This window comes from Pelobates fuscus, chromosome 12, assembly GCF_036172605.1.
Source record: "Pelobates fuscus isolate aPelFus1 chromosome 12, aPelFus1.pri, whole genome shotgun sequence".
Taxonomy (NCBI): Eukaryota; Metazoa; Chordata; class Amphibia; order Anura; family Pelobatidae; genus Pelobates; species Pelobates fuscus.
In genome coordinates, this window is record NC_086328.1 from 137,225,850 (window position 1) to 137,246,814 (window position 20,965).

Genomic DNA, 20,965 nt, shown 5'->3' on the forward strand with positions numbered 1-20,965 from the left:
CAGCAGTTACAAGTCTACTTCCACATTCAAAAAAGTGTAAAACAAAAAAATAAATAAGCCTGTGAGGGTCAATATGACCCCCTTATTACTACAAGGGAGGTTTAAAACTCCCCTTGTGCCGCCTTTTGTCACTATATGACAAGTGGGGGCATATATGGAGGTACACTATATGGACAAAAGTATTGGGACACGACCATTAAACCAACAGGGACTTTTATGACATTGCACTCTAAATATTAATATTCTAAATACTAATATGTAGTTGCCCCCCCTCCCGCCCCCTAACAGCTTGCACCCTTCTGGTAAGGCTTTCCTCAAGATTTGGGAGTGTTTCTGTGGGAACTGTTGCCCATTCATCCAGTAGAGCATGTCTAAGGTTGGGCACTGATGTTGGACTAGAAGTTATGGCTCGCTATATCTGTTCCAGTTCTTTCAAAGGTGTTCAATGGGGTTAAGGTCAGGGCTCGTGTGGGCCAGTCAAGTTCTTCCACATCAAACTCATCCAACCATGTCTTTACAGACCTTGCTTTGTGCACTGGGGCACAGTCATGCTGGAATAGAAAAGGGCTTTCCCCAAACTGTTCCCACAAAGTTGGAAGCATAACATTGTCCAAAATGTCGTGTTGTGCTGAAGCATTAAGGTTTCCCTTCACTGGAAGTAAGTTGGCACAATGCAGTCACGCAGGTAATATTCTCCTGGCATCCGTCAAACTCAGTCTCACCCTTCAGTCTGCCAAACAAAGAAGCATTATTCGTCACTCCACAAAACAGGCTTCCACTGCTCCATAGTCCAGTGTCGCGTGCTTTATGCCACTTGATCCGATGCTTGGCATTGTAATTGAAGATATGAGGCATGCATGCAGCTGCTCGGCCATGGAAACCCATTCCACACTTGGCCATGGAAACCCATTCCTGAAGCTCCCGCCGCACACTTTGTGTGCTGTCATTATTGCCATTGGAAGTTTGCAACTCTTCAGCTGGAATAAGCAGAGCATTGGTGACTTACGCACCGTGCGGCTCATCACTCAGTGACCCCGCTGTGATTTTACGTGGTCTTCCGCCTGTTCTTAAACGCTTCCACCTTTCAATACTATCACTTACAGTTGGGCGTAGAGTATCTAGCTGGGATGAAATTCACGAACTGACTTATTGGTGGCATCCTATCACAGTATCACCCTTCAATTCACTGAGCTCTTCAGAACAAGCCAGTTTATTTCACAAATGTTGGTAAATGCAGACTGCGTGGCTAGGTGCTTGATTTTATACACCTGTGGCATTGGATCTGATTGAAACACCTGAATTCCGTAATAAAACGTGTGTGTCCCAATACTTTTGTCTATATAGTGTATGTCTACTAAACAATTAGTAGCATGTGGCTGCTCACTGTAACTAAAAGTAGCAGCAGGGCAGCCATTGCTGCACCACTCACGAGAAATACCGTGGGAATGTGGGAATGTGACCGGCAGATTAATGCCGAGGGGACCTGGTCACTGTCCTCCCCTCAGCCCCTACATTCTCTCCTGACAGCAAGGGCGAATAATGTCAATGGAAGAGGATTGGGTTGAGGGACAACTTGCGCTGGAATCAAGGTAAGTTTTGAATGAGGTGTACCACACAGCAAGGCTTACTCCAAACCTTTTTAAATATATGTATTTTGAAATTTACAATGCCCTGAGCATTAGCAATTAGTTCCCCTTACCCCTTATAAACCTGTAAAATAAGAAGAGCGTCCCTCCCCTCGCTGGTTTCCACATACCCTTCTAACATCACTGCTTTCCTCAGGAGGTCCAATTAAATCACAGCTTCGCATTAAGCAGCATTTGATTGAACCGTGCATGCATGCACTCTGATGGGATGGGATGGAGTTGGGGGTAGACAAGGAAAAGAGGAAAGGAGGGAATTAAAAAGAAAAAAATATTAGGAAATGGAGAGAGGTGGGTGGGATCATAGCAGGGAAATTAGGCTGTCTGAGTTACATGTACCAAACTAGCCGCCGGCACAAACATGAAAATATCTTTGCATGTGCAGCTTTTCAAGCATTAGGATACCTGTCACCAATATTACTTCTAAAAAGCAGAAGTGGTTATGGTGGTTGGAGTAACGCTTTAAGCAATATCACGTTATTATTTCAGGGAGCGCTGTAAAACGTTGCTGCTTTTTTCTCACACAGGAGTTTCAGAATGTTTAAAGTAATTATCCGTGTTCTGGTCTGCATTTGGAAGGCACATTTTTGCAGGTTTCAAATTAGATCCCAAAGCATCTAACATGGCTGTTTACATTATCTCGCCGCTGTACTTTGTAAACACGCCTGCATTTATTCCTTGGTAATCTCCTCGGAGGTTTCAGCCAAGTCTCAGTCTTGGAATAATCCTGAAATTCCCCTCGAGTACGGCTTAAATTGCCACCAATTCTCATTCCTTCAATAGAAGGAAAGCCATCGACCACAAATCAAATAGATTTCCCAAATATTAGTTATTCTTGCACCCTGGATGAGAGGAGGGTGTTAGGGTTAGCAGTTAGGGTTAGTAGTACTTAATAATTTGCGCGCTTCCTTCTACATTAGCCCTATCCCTCACTATCCCCCACTATCTCTCACTATCTCTCACTATCTCTCAATATCTCTCAATATCTCTCAATATCTCTCACCATCTCTCACTATCTCTCACTATTTATCACCATTTCTCACTATTTATCACTATCTATCACAATCCATCACTATCCCTCACTATCCCCCACTATCTCTCACCATCTCTCAATATCTCTCAATATCTCTCACAATCTCTCACTATTTCACACTATCTCTCACTCTTTCTCACTCTCTCACTATCTCTCACTATTTCTCACTATCTCCCACTATCTCTCACTATCTCTCACTATCTCTCACTATCCCTCACTATCTCTCATTATTTCTCACTATCTCTCACTATCTCTCACTATCTCTCAGTATCTCTCACTATCTTTCACTATCTCTCACTATCCCTCACTATCTCTCACTATTTCTCACTATCACTCACTATCTCTCACTATCTCTAACTATCTCTCACTATCTCTCACTATCTCCCACTATCTCTCACTATATCCCACTATCTCTCACTATCTCTCACTATCTTTCACTATCCCTCACTATATCTCACTATTCCTCACTATTTCTCACTATCTCTCACTATCCCTCACTATCCCTCACGATCTCTCACTATCTCTCATGATCTCTCACTATCTCTCACTATCTCTCACTATTTCTCACTATCCCTCACTATCTCTCACTATCCCTCCCTATCTCTCACTATCTCTCACTATTTCTCACTATTTCTCACTATCTCTCACTATTTCTCACTATTTCTCACTATCTCTCACTATCTTTCACCATCTCTTACTATCTCTCACTATTTCTCACTATCCCTCACTATCTCCCACTATATCTCACTACCTCTCACTATCTCTCACTATCTCTCACTATCTCTCACTATCTCTCACTATTTCTCACTTTTTCTCACCATCTCTCACTATTTCTCACTATCTCTCTCTATCTCTCACTATCCCTCACTATCTCTCACTATCTCTAACTATTTCTCACTATCTCCCACTATCTCTCACTATCCCTCACTATCTCCCACTATCTCTCACTATCTCCCACTATCTCCCACTATCTCTCACTATTTCTCACTATCTCTCACTATCCCTCACTATCTCTCACTATCTCTAACTATTACTCACTATCCCTCACTATCCCTCACTATCTCCCACTATCTCCCACTATCTCCCACTATCTCCCACTATCTCTCACTATTTCTCACTATCTCCCACTATCTCTCACTATCTCTCACTATCTCCCACTATCTCCCACTATCTCTCACTATTTCTCACTATCTCTCACTATTTCTCACCATCTCTCACTATTTCTCACCATTTCTCACTATCCCTCACTATCTCTCACTATCTCTAACTATTTCTCACTATTACTCACTATCACTATTTCTCACTGAAGTAATGCTTGTAGTAACAGCACAGCAAAAAATATCGCTAATCAGAAAATCCACTCCTGAAAAGGCTCTTTGGTATGTGCCACAAATGCATTAAATCCAGGGCCTTAAAAGGTTTAAACCAATCCATGAAATTTCAATAAATTCCTCCCTATAGTTCCAAAAATGGTGCAGATTTATCTAACATATCCTGATTACTTTTATTGTAGCTTGTATGTTTGTAAATAAAAAAAAATGGAATTCCCCTCTGTAAGTTAATTAAAAAGAATAATTAAATTTGTCTATAAGTACAGATATCTCTGTAATAAAGCGTTAGGTAAATGTTAGAATCAGATGCTGATAACGGCAAACAAACTGTTGGCGTGTATTTCCGAGTATGTGTCTGTGTTAGTGTGTACACAGTGTGATCCTGTGATTAACAACATCAACAACGGAGGTTGCTCCAAGCACCAAAACCAGTTCAGTGATTTGAAGTGGTCATGGTGCGTGCCTGGAGTCTGTATGTGCAGTGTTTGGCTTTGAAACACTGCGCGTATTGAGTTTAAGCCTTCTGATGCCAGAGGTGTAACTCCACCTTGGGCAGCGGCATTGAAGTGTCATCAGACAGGCAAGAAGTAGAGTTATGGGCTGGCTAATGTTAATTGTGTGCACTGAATGTCAGTCACTGGTTGAGAGCGGTCAGCTGGTGCTTTCAGCCAATGAAGTGAGATGGCCGTAGTTTCACCGGACCACCAAGGAGCTTTGGAGCTCGTGGGGACCAAGGCAAGAGGGCAAACTGTTTAGTAATAGTGTACCCCATTACCGGTGAATCAGGACAGGATATTCCTGGCATCATGGCCAGTACGGCGGGCTGCAGTGGTCATGATGCTTAAAGTAGAAACATAGACTGTGACGGCAGATAAGATCCATTCGGCCCATCTAGTCTGCCCAATTTTCTAAATACTTTCATTAGTCCCTGGCCTTATCTTATAGTTAGGATAGCCTTATGCCTATCCCACGCATGCTTAAACTCCTTTACTGTGTTAACCTCTACCACTTCAGCTGGAAGGCTATTCCATGCATCCACTACCCTCTCAGTAACCCTTTAACTTTGATTTTACATCAATAACGATTTTGACTTCAGTGACGTTACCGAGAGAAAAAGGTTATGATTAAAAAATATGTGATATTGGCTAATGTCATTGCTGGATTGTAATTTACATTTTATTTTGAACCATATTTTCCAATAAAGTTTCTCAGTTCCCCTTGGTTATTTTGGCATTAAATCTACAAATCACTGTTTAATCCAAGACAAACGTATTGAATACTGAATTAACTGAATTAAACTCTTTGCATATTGAATTAGCCCCATAGACTGTCAGCACCAGCACAGTCATTCCAAGTTGTCCTTTATATTGACGTGGTGATTCTAAAGGTGCTTTATTTAAATATTAAGATATATTTTCTCATCAAGTGGCTGAAGTCACTTTGAAAAGACACAACCCCTATATTCTCACCTGATGTCAAAAGCAGAACCCATATAAGATGGCCTTCGAGTCTCTGCAGTGGAGGTTGTGTAGGGAGGCTGGGGGTCTGAATCATTCCAGTACAGGTCTTTCTCTAACGGGGGGAGGTTCTGGTGCATCTCATCCACTGCTAAAAGAGAGACCTACCAGAGGAACACATTAATAACTTAAAAGAACTCTCTATATTCATCTGAAAGAAGGAAAAATCGGTAAGATTTTCGTGAAGTCGAAAAGCAGAGAAAAACATAAAGTCTCTGGATTTTGAATGGCTGACTCCAAATTGTTAAACATGTGTAGGAGGAAACTTTGTTTTGCATACCTGGAAATTCCTATCAATTAACCAGTTTGTCTCAAAGTCATCATCGTCCTGTCCAAACGGGTTGATTAGCTGTTCAGCCACCTGCAGATAGACACATAATCAATAATCCAGCTCTTCCAACGGGATTAGGAATGATAGGAAGATCCGTCTTTGATACCTTTAACCAGCCGGCATAGAAGAAGAATTGTAGCAGGGTGAAAACGGGGACGTAGAGATCTAATTCGTGACCAGGATATCCTTTCTGAGGGTCTAGGAACTGACGACCAATCAGACAAGCCAGGAAAAAACTATAAACGGCTACTGTAACCACCTGTTGGAAGAGGCAGTCATAAAAGGGACAGAACACAACTGGGAAAAAGCCATGGAAAAAACACGAAACATTACATGCAAGAAAGCATATTGAGTTTTATTATGGGACATCTTACCTGGGTGTACACTAGTGGGATGCTGACCCAATCATAGCCAAATAATCTCCCACATTTTGTGCGCAAAGAAATCAGCTCCTGCGATAAAGAAAAGTCACAGAGAAAGATTAAGATGATTAAGATCGTACTAGGCAGGTTACTAGTGTGGACAACCTTTAACCCTTAGTACTTGTCTGAATATCTTATCTTCTTAGCATTCATTGGGATCAAGCTTGACAAAGTATCTTTATGGCAGCCAGGCCCTCGTTCAAACCCTGGACGCTAGGCAGCTGCGTTAGGCCACCTAATACCTGGACACTAGGTCACCTAATCCAGCTCCTTTCAGTCCCTGGACACTAGGTCACCTAATCTAGCTCAATTCAATCCCTGGACACTAGGTCACCTAATCCAGCTCTGTTCAATTCCTGGACACTAGGTCACATAATCCAGCTCCGTTCAATCCCTGGACACTAGGTCACCTAATCCAGCTCTGTTCAATCCCAGACACTAGGTCACCTAATCTAGCTCCTTTCAGTCCCTGGACACTAGGTCACCTAATCCAGCTCTGTTCAATTCCTGGACACTAGGTCACCTAATCAAGCTCCGTTCAATCCCAGACACTAGGTCACCTAATCCAGCTCCCGTTCAATCCCAGACACTAGGTCACCTAATCCAGCTCCCGTTCAATCCCTGGACACTAGGTCACCTAATCCAGCTCCCGTTCAATCCCTGGACACTAGGTCACCTAATCCAGCTCCCGTTCAATCCCTGGACACTAGGTCACCTAATCCAGCTCTGTTCAATCCCTGGACACTAGGCCACCTAATCCAGCTCCGTTCAATCCCTAGACACTAGGTCACCTAATCCAGCTCCCGTTCAATCCCTAGACACTAGGTCACCTAATCAAGCTCCGTTCAATCCCTAGACACTAGGTCACCTAATCCAGCTCCCGTTCAATCCCTAGACACTAGGTCACCTAATCCAGCTCTGTTCAATAACTGGACACTAGGTCACCTAATCCAGCTCCATTCAATCCCTAGACACTAGGTCACCTAATCCAGCTCCCGTTCAATCCCTGGACACTAGGTCACCTAATCCAGCTCCGTTCAATCCCTGGACACTAGGTCACCTAATCCAGCTCTGTTCAATCCCTGGACACTAGGTCACCATCATTAAAAAACTGATCCAGCAACCAGTAAAACATTGCTGACTACACTACATCTTCCTATATAAAATCTAACTGCTCATCCCCTTCTGTGTTTATAAAGTGCTGGCACAATACATGGCGGATTACTCGAGAAGAGAGCATTCTACTGTTTAACCAAGATGGGGTGGGGTTCACACCGTGTTCATGATCGCAGAGACAAGAGATCTCGTTGAGTTCAATATCACAGAGAAAATCCCATGATCACATTGTATAACATTGCGAAAAATGGACAAGGTTCAAACTGACGCTCATTCCATGACCTTCTGAACATCTTTTCCCTTTGGACACATGGATTTATATAGGTATAATCTGTAAGAAAAGCCTTAATTCCTTTATACAACATTTACTAGGTGACAGTGCCACACTCTCACAGCACACAATATATTCCCCACATTCCCTTATTTCCCCTCACTTTAAGAATAAGCTGTAGAACAACATTGTCGCGTATTCGTCCCTCAGTCCTAGCGATCACCGCTAGATTAGCGAACCAGACACAAGGGATCCAGAACTTGTTGTGCGAAGAGACAATTTTCTCAAGCTTTGTGCATTCAGCGACTGTCATGAAGCCTAGGGAGAAGAGTTACAGACACATCACATCACATACCTCCTAACATTTTATATAGACAAAGAGGGACACTTTCATTTTAGGGGTGTGTGTGGGAGTGTGGCCAGGGATGGGGCTTTTCTGGGTGTGAGTGGGGGGTGAGGGGAGTATCCAGGGGGCTGTTCTGAGAGATTTTAGATGGCTTACTAATAATTTATACAACAAAAATGTAATTAATAACAAGAACAATGTGTCTTATTTACACAGAATGATTTCTAAAAACATTTATTGTAGACACATTATTATTGCTTTGGAGCTCTGTTATACTCTCAGACACATTACTGGGAGTATTATTGCTGTGGAGCTCTGTTATACACTAAGACACATTACTGGGAGTATTATTGCTGTGGAGCTCTGTTATACACTAAGACACATTACTGGGAGTATTATTGCTGTGGAGCTCTGTTATACACTCAGACACATTACTGGGAGTATTATTGCTGTGGAGCTCTGTTATACACTCAGACACATTACTGGGAGTATTATTACTGTCGAGCTCTGTTATACACTCAGACACATTATTGGGAGTATTATTGCTGTGGAGCTCTGTTATACACTCAGACACATTAGTGGGAGTATTATTACTGTGGGGCTCTGTTATACACTCCGACACATTACTGGGAGTATTATTGCTGTGGAGCTCTGTTATACACTCAGACACATTACTGGGAGTATTATTACTGTCGAGCTCTGTTATACACTCAGACACATTATTGGGAGTATTATTGCTGTGGAGCTCTGTTATACACTCAGACACATTAGTGGGAGTATTATTACTGTGGGGCTATGTTATACACTCCGACACATTACTGGGAGTATTATTGCTGTGGAGCTCTGTTATACACTCAGACACATTACTGGGAGTATTATTACTGTCGAGCTCTGTTATACACTCAGACACATTATTGGGAGTATTATTGCTGTGGAGCTCTGTTATACACTCAGACACATTAGTGGGAGTATTATTACTGTGGGGCTATGTTATACACTCCGACACATTACTGGGGTTATTATTGCTTTGGAGCTCTGTTATACTCTCAGACACATTACTGGGAGTATTATTGCTGTGGAGCTCTGTTATACACTAAGACACATTACTGGGAGTATTATTGCTGTGGAGCTCTGTTATACACTCAGACACATTACTGGGAGTATTATTGCTGTGGAGCTCTGTTATACACTCAGACACATTACTGGGAGTATTATTACTGTCGAGCTCTGTTATACACTCAGACACATTACTGGGAGTATTATTGCTGTGGAGCTCTGTTATACACTCAGACACATTAGTGGGAGTATTATTACTGTGGGGCTATGTTATACACTCCGACACATTACTGGGAGTATTATTGCTGTGGAGCTCTGTTATACACTCAGGCACATTACTGGGAGTATTATTGCTGTGGAGCTCTGTTATACACTCCGACACATTACTGGGAGTATTATTGCTTTGGAGCTCTGTTATACACTCAGGAACATTACTGGGAGTATTATTGCTGTGGAGCTCTGTTATACACTCAGGCACATTACTGGGAGTATTATTACTGTGGAGCTCTGTTATACACTCAGGCACATTACTGGGAGTATTATTACTGTGGAGCTCTGTTATACACTTAGACAAATTACTGGGAGTATTATTGCTGTGGAGCTGTGTTATACACTCAGACACATTACTGGGAGTATTTTTACTGTGGGGTTCTGTTATACACTCAGACACATTACTGGGAGTATTATTGATGTGGAGCTCTGTTATACACTCAGACACATTACTGGGAGTATTATTGCTGTGGAGCTCTGTTATACACTCAGGCACATTACTGGGAGTATTATTACTGTGGGGTTCTGTTATACACTCAGAAACATTACTGGGAGTATTATTGCTGTGGAGCTCTGTTATACACTCAGACACATTACTGGGAGTATTATTACTGTGGAGCTCTGTTATACACTCAGACAGATTACTGGGAGTATTATTGCTGTGGAGCTCTGTTATACACTCAGACACATTACTGGGAGTATTATTGCTGTGGAGCTCTGTTATACACTCAGACACATTACTGGGAGTATTATTACTGTGGAGCTCTGTTATACACTCAGACAGATTACTGGGAGTATTATTGCTGTGGAGCTCTGTTATACACTCAGACACATTACTGGGAGTATTATTACTGTGGGGCTATGTTATACACTCCGACACATTACTGTGAGTATTATTGCTGTGGAGCTCTGTTATACACTCAGGCACATTACTGGGAGTATTATTGCTGTGGAGCTCTGTTATACACTCAGGCACATTACTGGGAGTATTATTACTGTGGAGCTCTGTTATACACTTAGGCACATTACTGGGAGTATTATTACTGTGGAGCTCTGTTATACACTTAGACACATTACTGGGAGTATTATTGCTGTGGAGCTGTGTTATACACTCAGACACATTACTGGGAGTATTTTTACTGTGGGGTTCTGTTATACACTCAGACACATTACTGAGAGTATTATTGATGTGGAGCTCTGTTATACACTCAGACACATTACTGGGAGTATTATTGCTGTGGAGCTCTGTTATACACTCAGGCACATTACTGGGAGTATTATTACTGTGGAGCTCTGTTATACACTTAGACACATTACTGGGAGTATTATTACTGTGGGGTTCTGTTATACACTCAGACACATTACTGGGAGTATTATTGCTGTGGAGCTCTGTTATACACTCAGACACATTACTGGGAGTATTATTGCTGTGGAGCTCTGTTATACGCTCATACATTACTGGAAGTATTATTGCTGTGGAGCTCTGTTATACACTCAGACACATTACTGGGAGTATTATTGCTGTGGAGCTCTGTTATACACTCAGGCACATTACTGGGAGTATTATTACTGTGGAGCTCTGTTATACAATTAGACACATTACTGGGAGTATTATTGCTGTGGAGCTGTGTTATACACTCAGACACATTACTGGGAGTATTTTTACTGTGGAGCTCTGTTATACACTCAGGCACATTACTGGGAGTATTATTGCTGTGGAGCTCTGTTATACACTTAGACACATTACTGGGAGTATTATTGCTGTGGAGCTCTGTTATACACTCAGACACATTACTGGGAGTATTATTGCTGTGGAGCTCTGTTATACACTCAGACACATTACTGGGAGTATTATTACTGTGGAGCTCTGTTATACACTCAGACACATTACTGGGGGTATTATTGCTGTGGAGCTCTGTTATACACTCAGACACATTACTGGGAGTATTATTACTGTGGAGCTCTGTTATACACTTAGACACATTACTGGGAGTATTATTACTGTGGAGCTCTGTTATACACTCAGACACATTACTGGGAGTATTATTGCTGTGGAGCTCTGTTATACACTCAGACACATTACTGGGAGTATTATTGCTGTGGAGCTCTGTTATACACTCAGACACATTACTGGGAGTATTATTACTGTGGAGCTGTGTTATACACTTAGACACATTACTGGGAGTATTATTACTGTGGAGCTCTGTTATACACTCAGACACATTACTGGGAGTATTATTGCTGTGGAGCTCTGTTATACACTCAGGCACATTACTGGGAGTATTATTACTGTGGAGCTCTGTTATACACTTAGACACATTACTGGGAGTATTATTACTGTGGAGCTCTGTTATACACTCAGACACATTACTGGGAGTATTATTGATGTGGAGCTCTGTTATACACTCAGACACATTACTGGGAGTATTATTGATGTGGAGCTCTGTTATACACTCAGGCACATTACTGGGAGTATTATTGATGTGGAGCTCTGTTATACACTCAGACACATTACTGGGAGTATTATTGCTGTGGAGCTCTGTTATACACTCAGGCACATTACTGGGAGTATTATTACTGTGGAGCTCTGTTATACACTCAGACACATTACTGGGAGTATTATTGACGTGGCGCTCTGTTATACACTCAGACACATTACTGGGAGTATTATTACTGTGGAGCTCTGTTATACACTTAGACACATTACTGGGAGTATTATTGCTGTGGAGCTCTGTTATACACTCAGACACATTACTGGGAGTATTATTACTGTGGAGCTCTGTTATACACTCAGACACATTACTGGGAGTATTATTGCTGTGAAGCTCTGTTATACACTCAGACACATTACTGGGAGTATTATTACTGTGGAGCTCTGTTATACACTCAGACACATTACTGGGAGTATTATTGCCGTGGAGCTCTGTTATACACTCAGACACATTACTGGGAGTATTATTGCTGTGGAGCTCTGTTATACACTCAGACACATTACTGGGAGTATTATTACTGTGGAGCTCTGTTATACACTCAGACACATTACTGGGAGTATTATTGCTGTGGAGCTCTGTTATACACTCAGACACATTACTGCGCGTATTATTGCTGTGGAGCTCTGTTATACACTCAGGCACATTACTGGGAGTATTATTGCTGTGGAGCTCTGTTATACACTCAGATACACCAACAATATGGAGCTCATAGAAAAGAGGGACACTTGAGAGGTATGAATCACATGCATTTGCTGTTTCTAAATAACGCTAGATTGGATTATTCCCCTAACATTCAGTTCTCTATCGTCCAGTTTTACCAACATTCCTGCCTATCTATCCATCTCAGTATTTATAGTGTACACAAACACTGCAATACATGTATACCGTACGGACCTGCATTCACAACATGCTGCAGTGTAGGGAAGCGCTTGTAAACGGCAGTGCTAACAGAGCGCAGAATCATCAGGGCTGACAGGTTGGCGTAGCGCATCAGTGTTCGACGCAGCATCTTGCCTCTTTCGTCTGTGCCATGCACATTACTGGACACCAAGAACATGAGATGATCCTGCCACGGCACGCTTTCATACTGTCCCCACCAGCGAGACACAACTAACGTCACATAGAATCCTACGCAGGGGAACAGCAGATTTAACAAAATAGTCAACGGGATATACAAACTGTGAATACATCTGATTGTACAAACACCATTAGTATTCTGTGCTCTGAAAACGTATCGTTCAATGCTTATTATGCCGTTGCTTTCGTTCTTACAACTTTGTGTATTTTACCCATTCCCCTTTAACCCCTTAAGGACACATGACATGTGTGCCAGGTCATGATTCCCTTTTATTCCAGAAGTTTGGTCGTTAAGGGGTTAAACGTACTGGGTCCGATCCGATATGACAATGCATTTCTTACGGCTTGCCTGTTATATCCAATGTCATGCCAACATACGTCTGAGGAGAATTGCAGAACTGAATACCTACACATTATTTACATGTTACCATTAGATATCGCTTTTATATTTTAGTTACAAGCTATTCCATAGGAGTCCCCACATCTCCAAACACTGGGAGCTAAGCCTTCCACACGGGAGATGCCGGAGAGGGGGCATATTGGTGACACATCGCTCTTCACTATGGCAACATCTCGACAATGGTTTTTGGAGTCTTTTCTATGGTGTTCCCAGAAACAAATCATCTGACAAAAAAACGAAAAAAAAAAAAAAACATGTAATAGTGCCCTGGGAGTCTCAAATTGGGGCTCTCCACCAGATCACCCATTCTTTGTATGTGAATCTAGGTTATTGCAGAGCAAGTGAAAAAAGAAAAATTCAATATCTTCTATCAGACCCTCTTTTCCTCTTTTCTATCCTCGTGTTCCCCACTTCTAGGAGGTTAACCACTTTTTTAGTGTATGCAAAAAATCCCAGCACAGCAATACAATATCAAGGTAAGCTATTGTCTGAACTGAGAATTATTCAAAGTAAGTTTCACATTTGAGAGCAGATTAGACGAACTGAAAGCATCGCTGATGGATTTTGCCAGTTTTGCTCTTTTGAAAGTTACATTTGAAATTCATTTTGATCCACTTTGAATTATCACGTTTGTAAATAAATTAATATGTCAGAGTTCTAAATAAATATTCTTTTCGGCAATCCCTCCCACAGTCACACCACTAATCACAAAGTATCTCTCTGTACTAACTCGACTTATTCACTAAACTGGGACTTGCTGGACATTTAACCCCTTAATGACCAAGCTTCTGGAATAAAAGGGAATCATGACATGTCACACATGTCATGTGTCCTTAAGGGGTTAAAGTCAATTCAAAGCTTCTAATTTTAGGACAAACTGAAAAAACTGCCGAAATGGAAAATTTGGGCCTAAAATCTAAAATGCTGTTTGAATTGCCACAGTTCACACTCTGAATAACTGAATAATGTAAATGGCAGCAATAATCAACGTTTTATTAGACGTATATTCGTCAAGTCAATTGCACCATCCTCTCTAGTTCAGTGGAGACTGCTCTAAATGAACATTTCAAGCACCATAACCACTACACGGTTATGGTGCTAGGAGTGTCCTGGCGGCCCCCCCAAGTCTGTTTTTGAACAGTTTAATTTACTACTTGGGTTTTTGATGAAAACAAACAGGATGATGATGTAAGTGACTCTTTTTTTTGTATGTTAGAGCTAAAATGGTGCATCGCACATCGTAAGTGACTGCACACGGTCAAATAGCATAGAGAATAATTATTTTAAAGTCTGCTTTTCAGTTTGCTGATGTCTTACACTTTTGGACCATTTGCTATATGACCCCAAACCCCTCCATACCCAGAACAAAGGACACAGGGATCAGCTCTGCATAGTTGTTGCAATACAGAGCCACCTTCTCAAAGTAAGTCCTCTGCTGCTCATTAAGTAGAACCCTGTAGGATAGAAAGAGAATGGTCACTGGTGGGATCTGGACTTCATTTACCTTCACATTGGGTAATGAATGGGAACAATAGTAAATTATCTTAAAGCAGATACGGATCATTGCAGTCAAGTCATTCACCATTACAAGGTATACACACAGCACTCCTGGTTTTATTAAAACACATCATGTCCTCTAATTATTTATTTACATATGTACTTAGTTCACTGGGGTCCCGCGTCCAAGGTCAACAGAGAATTGAGTCTATTGGGAGGAATCAGACGGATTTACAAACACATATCAATTCACCTTACTTTTTTTTTTATTGCTGTGGAGCTTTAAGTACACACTGAGATGCATCAACAATATGGAGCTCCTAAAAAAAGGGACTGGCATAGCAAAAAGGGACAGAGCGGCTTGGACACAAACTATGGACTGCCATTCATAAATAGTGACTTTTGGGAGGTGTGAGGTTATCGTGTGGTTGTCTTTGCCAATATTTGCGCTTTGTACTATATAGATATATATGCTCTCTGTAATGTTTCAGTTGTGTTAGTAAATTGCCACGTTCGTCTCATTGACATCTTTTTATATAAGTACATAACCACATCCTTTATGCTATCACTGTGTTCTGCTAGCCTTGCGCTCTGCAAAATTATAAAAACATATTTACTTGTGAATTAATTGTTGTAAATTCAAATTAAATTTTTTAGCCCAAAATGGCTAACTTGGAGAATTTTTCCAATTTGCCTATTTTAAATTCACTTTGGATTGGTCTTCATGATATTTCATGTGTTTATAAATAACGCCGCAAGCTCTACACAGACATAGTCAAGATGTAATTATTACCATTTATCTTTAACCTGGGCTGTTAGGCAGGTACCTGTATGTGGCACTGATGAGAAAATAGCAGCCGATGAAGATGAGGAACTCTTGGTACAGCAGTTTATAGATACTGCCACGCCATCGGAGAAGCAAACGGGAGAAGGTGCCCAGCTTTGCATCAGCAACACGATTACTGTATGTCACCGTCATGGGCTCGTGTGTGTGTGAACACTGATACGCCTGGAACTGTGAACATGAAAACTAAGTAAAAAATAGCATTTGGTCTGTTAATTGTATGTTTTGTCAATATTGTGTAAAGTAGATATGAGAAGGAGCCAAGCGGGCACATTTATCAATTACTTTTTATAAAATATGAATCATGCTGCTTTTATTAAATAGACAGCACTAGAGTCACCAGAACCACTATAGCTTAAGGTGTCCATAGCCTGTTCCTGCAGTGTTAGCACTATAAACATTGCCGTTTCAGAGAAAAGGCAGTGTTTACATTGCTGTCTAGTAACACCTCTGGTGACAGTCACTCAGACACTCAGACGGCCACTAGAGATGATTAATAGACCAGTGCTGTATATAGTGTATATAGTGTCTCCACCCTCTGCATGGAGGCGCTGAACGTTCCCCATAGAGATGCATTGATTCAGTGCATGTCTATGAGGAGATGCTGATTGGCTAAGGTGGAGTTTTGCTGCACATTTGCAATTGGCTCCCAATGCTTTCAGGATTGATGATCTCAGCCAGCCGCTGCAAGACCGACACAGCATGGGAAAAAAGACAAGTAAACTCACCTTTTCCACTGGATCGGAGATGGCCTGTCACCTAAACAGTTAATTAAACACTATAGTGTTCCTTTAATAAACAGCGCATTGTGATGAGTATCTTGACTAGAATAGCCAATTTGTAAAAACAGCTTGTCAAATGTTTCCCGTGCAAATATTTTGGTCTTAATTTTGCCATTATTTTTTTTTTTTTTTACACCATTCACTTTATAAATAAGGCGTACGACACTAGACAACACTTAAGTCTGCAATTAAGTCAGGGCCATATTTAATATTGATTGGACCCTGGGCAAGCATTTTGCTTGGGCCCCCTAGACCCTGCCTCCCTCCCCCCCCTCCCCCCCCCCACTAATTGGCAAGCATTTGCACCCTTTACACATTCAGATACAAAGAATGACACTCATACAGATACAAACACTGAAACACACAGATACAAAGGGACACACAATGAGACACATGCATACACACATATAGATACACATACACACAGATATACAGACAAACACATAGATACACAAACAGAAACATGCAGATACACATAGAGACACACATGCAGACACACATACAGATACACTTTCAGATACGCATATAGTCACACAGATTCACATACAAACACACATGCAGACACACAGATACACATATAGACACACAGATACATATACCGACACACAGTTACACATACAGAGACACAGATACACATACAGGCACACATATTCACATACAGATACACATGCAGACACACAGATACACATTCAGATACACAGATACACACATAGGCACACAGATTCACATACAAACACAAATACAGACATACAAACACAAATACAGACATACAAACACACATGCAGACACACAGATACACATATAGACACACAGATACACATACCGACACACAGTTACACATACAGAGACACAGATACACATACAGAGACACAGATACACATACAGGCACACAGATTAACATGCAGACATACAGACACACATGCAGATACACAGATACTCAAATAGAAACACAGATACACATATTCACATATTCACATACAGAGACACATATACACATACAGAGACACAGATCCACATACAGAGACACAGATACACATACAGGCACACAGATTCACATACAGACACATATGCAGACATACAGACACACAGATACATATATAGGCACATACAGATAAAGTAATTTTTTTAGCCACTCTCCTGTTTCCTATTTTTTTGGTGCAGGAGGGTGGCTGCCCTGGGGTCCAGTGGCTGGCTCTCACTCAGCACTCCACTCCTTTCTTTCTCCCTACCTCATAGTGCTTGGTGTTAGCCGGGAGGAAGTGACCAGATCGCACTAAAGGACTGCAATGCGGGCCCCTGAGGACATAATGTTATCGGATGGCATTAAGTGCATGGGCCATCCAATGGTCCCCTCAGCGTGTGGGCCCACAGCTTGCAATCATTTATTTTATGATCATTTGCCCTGCATTAAAGACGGCCCTGAACTAAGTATATAAAGCTTTTGGAGTTTGCTATGAGCTCCTGTTCAATTTATCATGAATCTGTGAATCTTTCTTTCAAAGATTTGTTTGAAATAGTATAAACAAAAAAGGAGTAGCTTACTATTTCACAGGGTAGCAAAACCATTTGTTAAAGGAAATTTCATTCCTGTCTTCATAATTACGGTACATGAACTTTAAAATACATAACATAATAATCAGCAGGTTTATTCTTTGAAGGGAACGTGTGCTTGTTACAGGGACGCTATAGGCACCAAAACAACTTTAGTTTAAAGGACCACTTTCTCCAGTGCTGGGCTCCCTCGCTGCTGGGGAACTCTCCTCCCTCTTCCGATGTCATCCGCCGAATGTGCATGCGCGGCATGAGCCACGCGCGCATTCAATCAGTCCACAGGAAAGCATTCTCAATGCTTTCCTATGGACGTCAGCATCTTCTCATTGTGATTTTCACAGTGAGAAGTGTGGAAGCGCCTATAGCGGCTGTCAATGAGACAGCCATTAGAGGCTGGATTAACCCTATTGTAAACATAGCAGTTTCTCTGAAACTGCTATGTTTACAGCTGCAAGGTTAAAACCTGGGGGACCTGGCACCCAGACCACTTCACTGAGGTCTGGGTGCCTATAGTGGTCTATTAACGCAGCAGTTTTGGTGTATAGATCATGCCCGGGCAGTCTCCCTGCTCCATCCTCTGCCATTAATATAGAATTGATTATCTCCTGCTAAAAGTTCAATTAACAGAGCAGGAGAGAATAACCTCAAAAGTAAACACACTGTGCTGTAAGATCTATCTGAAAAGGAAACCTTTTTTTGTGTGTGAGTCACAGCCAGGGGAGATATGGCTAGGGCTATATAAACAAAGTGACTTAAGTCCTAAATGACAGAGACATTGGAGAGGCATGATCTATACATGGACAATGCTTCATTAAGCTAAAGTTGTTATGTGTCAGGGTACCTGAGGCCTCTACCTCTAAGGGAGGTAGAGACTTGGTGGTGTATCCGTCCAGGCGAGCTGTTTCCTCCGTTCCTCGCGGTTCATCCAGTCACTTAAACACCGGCCGCGAGGAATCCACGTCCTTTTCTAGCAGGACGCTCAATACGTGACGTCATGACGCTAGCACGAGCAATCTGTCATTCAAGTGTCCGATATCCAATCGGTACTTGTCAGAGGCGTGATTTCCATCCAGAGCCAGGGTATTTAAGCTTACTCCTTACTTCAGCTCATTGCCCTGTCGTGGTTCTAGCTTGTCTAGTCACTCAGTGCTCTGGTATTCTAGTTTGCTCTTTTGGTTTTGACTCGGCTCGTTGTACTACCCTGTTTCTCTGTTATCCCTTGACCCGGCTTGTCTCACGCTTATCTGTCTTCTCGTTCCCTCGACCTCGGCTTGTCTCTGACTATTCTTTACTCTCGGTACGTTAGTCCGGCCATTCTAAGGCCCGGTATACGTACCTTTCCACTCTTTGTACTCTGCGTGTTGGATCCCTGTCCCGATCCTGACATTACGACAGGGCCAATGGATCCTGCAGGTACAAACAGTCAACTTGGTTCTTCGGATCCCAGGTTTGACGCCATGGAACATAGGATGGATCAGATGGCTTTGGCACTACAGGCACTTTTGTCTCGTGCTAGTAATCCACCTGAGGAGACACGTACTCCTTCTATCTCTCCTGCAGTCTCAGGTCTAGAGGTAGCCACTGTAGGTGCTTCTTCCCGTATTACCCCACCAGTACGTTATGGCGGGTCACCGGAGAAGTGTCGTGGCTTTCTAAACCAGATTAGCATCCATTTCGAATTACAACCCCGCTCTTATCCTACAGATAGAGCAAAGGTTGGATTTATTATTACTCTGCTCATTGAAAAAGCTTTGAGATGGGCCAATCCTTTATGGGAGAATGATAACCCACTAGTCTATAATTATAATGCCTTTGTAGCTGCGTTTAGAAGAACTTTTGACCCTCCTGGCAGAAAGGTCAATGCAGCTAGATTAATGTTGCGCCTTAAACAGGACAATCGAACACTTGTGGATTATGCACTAGAGTTCAGATCCCTGGCGGCAGAAGTTAAGTGGAACGAACAGGCTTATATAGATGTGTTTTTGAATGGGTTATCAGATGTAATTCTTGACGAGGTCGCTACTAGAGAACTCCCTGAAAATTTGGAGGATTTAATTTCTTTTATATCTCGTATTGATGAACGCTTAAGAGAGAGGCAGAACACTCGAGATAGGACCCGTAGACCCTCCTTTAAACTAGCGCCTACCTTTCAAATCTCTGAGTTCGAAGACTTACGTATTCCTGAACCTATGCAGATAGGCAGTACTCATCTCACTGAAAGGGAGAGACAGTACAGGAGAAGGGAGGGTTTATGTATGTATTGTGGAGTCAGGGGTCATTTACGCCTAAATTGTCCCAATCGTTCGGGAAACGCTCGCACCTAAGTTCCTCTAGAGGACAGGCCTTGGGTGTTTCTACTTTGTCCTCTATTCACAACTACAAGGAGCTCAGGCTTGTGTTACCCGTTTCTTTAAAGTGGGAGAAGGGAGTAGTTAAGACTATGGCACTAATCGATTCTGGAGCTGCTGAGAGCTTTATAGATCAGGGTTTTGCTGCCAAGCATGCTATTCCATCTCAGTTAAAAGAGACACCTCTGGCTGTCGAGGCCATCGATGGTAGACCGTTACTTGAGCCTGTTATTTTCCATGAGACCATACCGATTAACTTGACTGTTGGCATCCTGCATAAAGAGGATATATCCTTAATGCTCATTTCTTCTCCGTCTATTCCCATAGTCCTGGGGTACTCCTGGCTGAGGAGACACAACCCTATTATTAATTGGGAATCAGGGGAGATAGTTTCGTGGGGAGAGAATTGTCAAGAAAAATGCTTGCGGAAGGTCTTACCTCTTGGATTAACTAATACATCGAATACCTCTGACAATCCTACAGAGACACAAATTCCGCCTCAGTATCTAGATTTAAAGGCAGTATTTGACAAAAAGAAAGCCGATACCTTACCCCCACACAGGTCCTTTGATTGCAAAATTAACCTACTCCCTGGTACCATGCCTCCCAGAGGTCATGTATACCCATTATCTATAAAG

General features: G+C 42.0%; 1 protein-coding gene across 1 annotated transcript in view; it reads right to left on the reverse strand.

The window, feature by feature from the left end:
* The window catches only part of BEST1 (bestrophin 1), a 32,617-nt gene that overhangs the window by 5,080 nt on the left and 6,572 nt on the right, over window positions 1-20,965 (reverse strand). The window contains exons 2-9 of the mRNA XM_063438516.1: window positions 15,630-15,817; window positions 14,665-14,759; window positions 12,723-12,956; window positions 7,828-7,982; window positions 6,230-6,307; window positions 5,962-6,114; window positions 5,805-5,885; window positions 5,477-5,628 (exon numbers count right to left, since the gene is read on the reverse strand). Of these exons, the coding sequence (XP_063294586.1) occupies window positions 5,477-5,628; window positions 5,805-5,885; window positions 5,962-6,114; window positions 6,230-6,307; window positions 7,828-7,982; window positions 12,723-12,956; window positions 14,665-14,759; window positions 15,630-15,781 (1,100 nt within the window). The 5' untranslated portion in view covers window positions 15,782-15,817. The remainder of the gene's footprint in view (window positions 1-5,476; window positions 5,629-5,804; window positions 5,886-5,961; window positions 6,115-6,229; window positions 6,308-7,827; window positions 7,983-12,722; window positions 12,957-14,664; window positions 14,760-15,629; window positions 15,818-20,965) is intronic.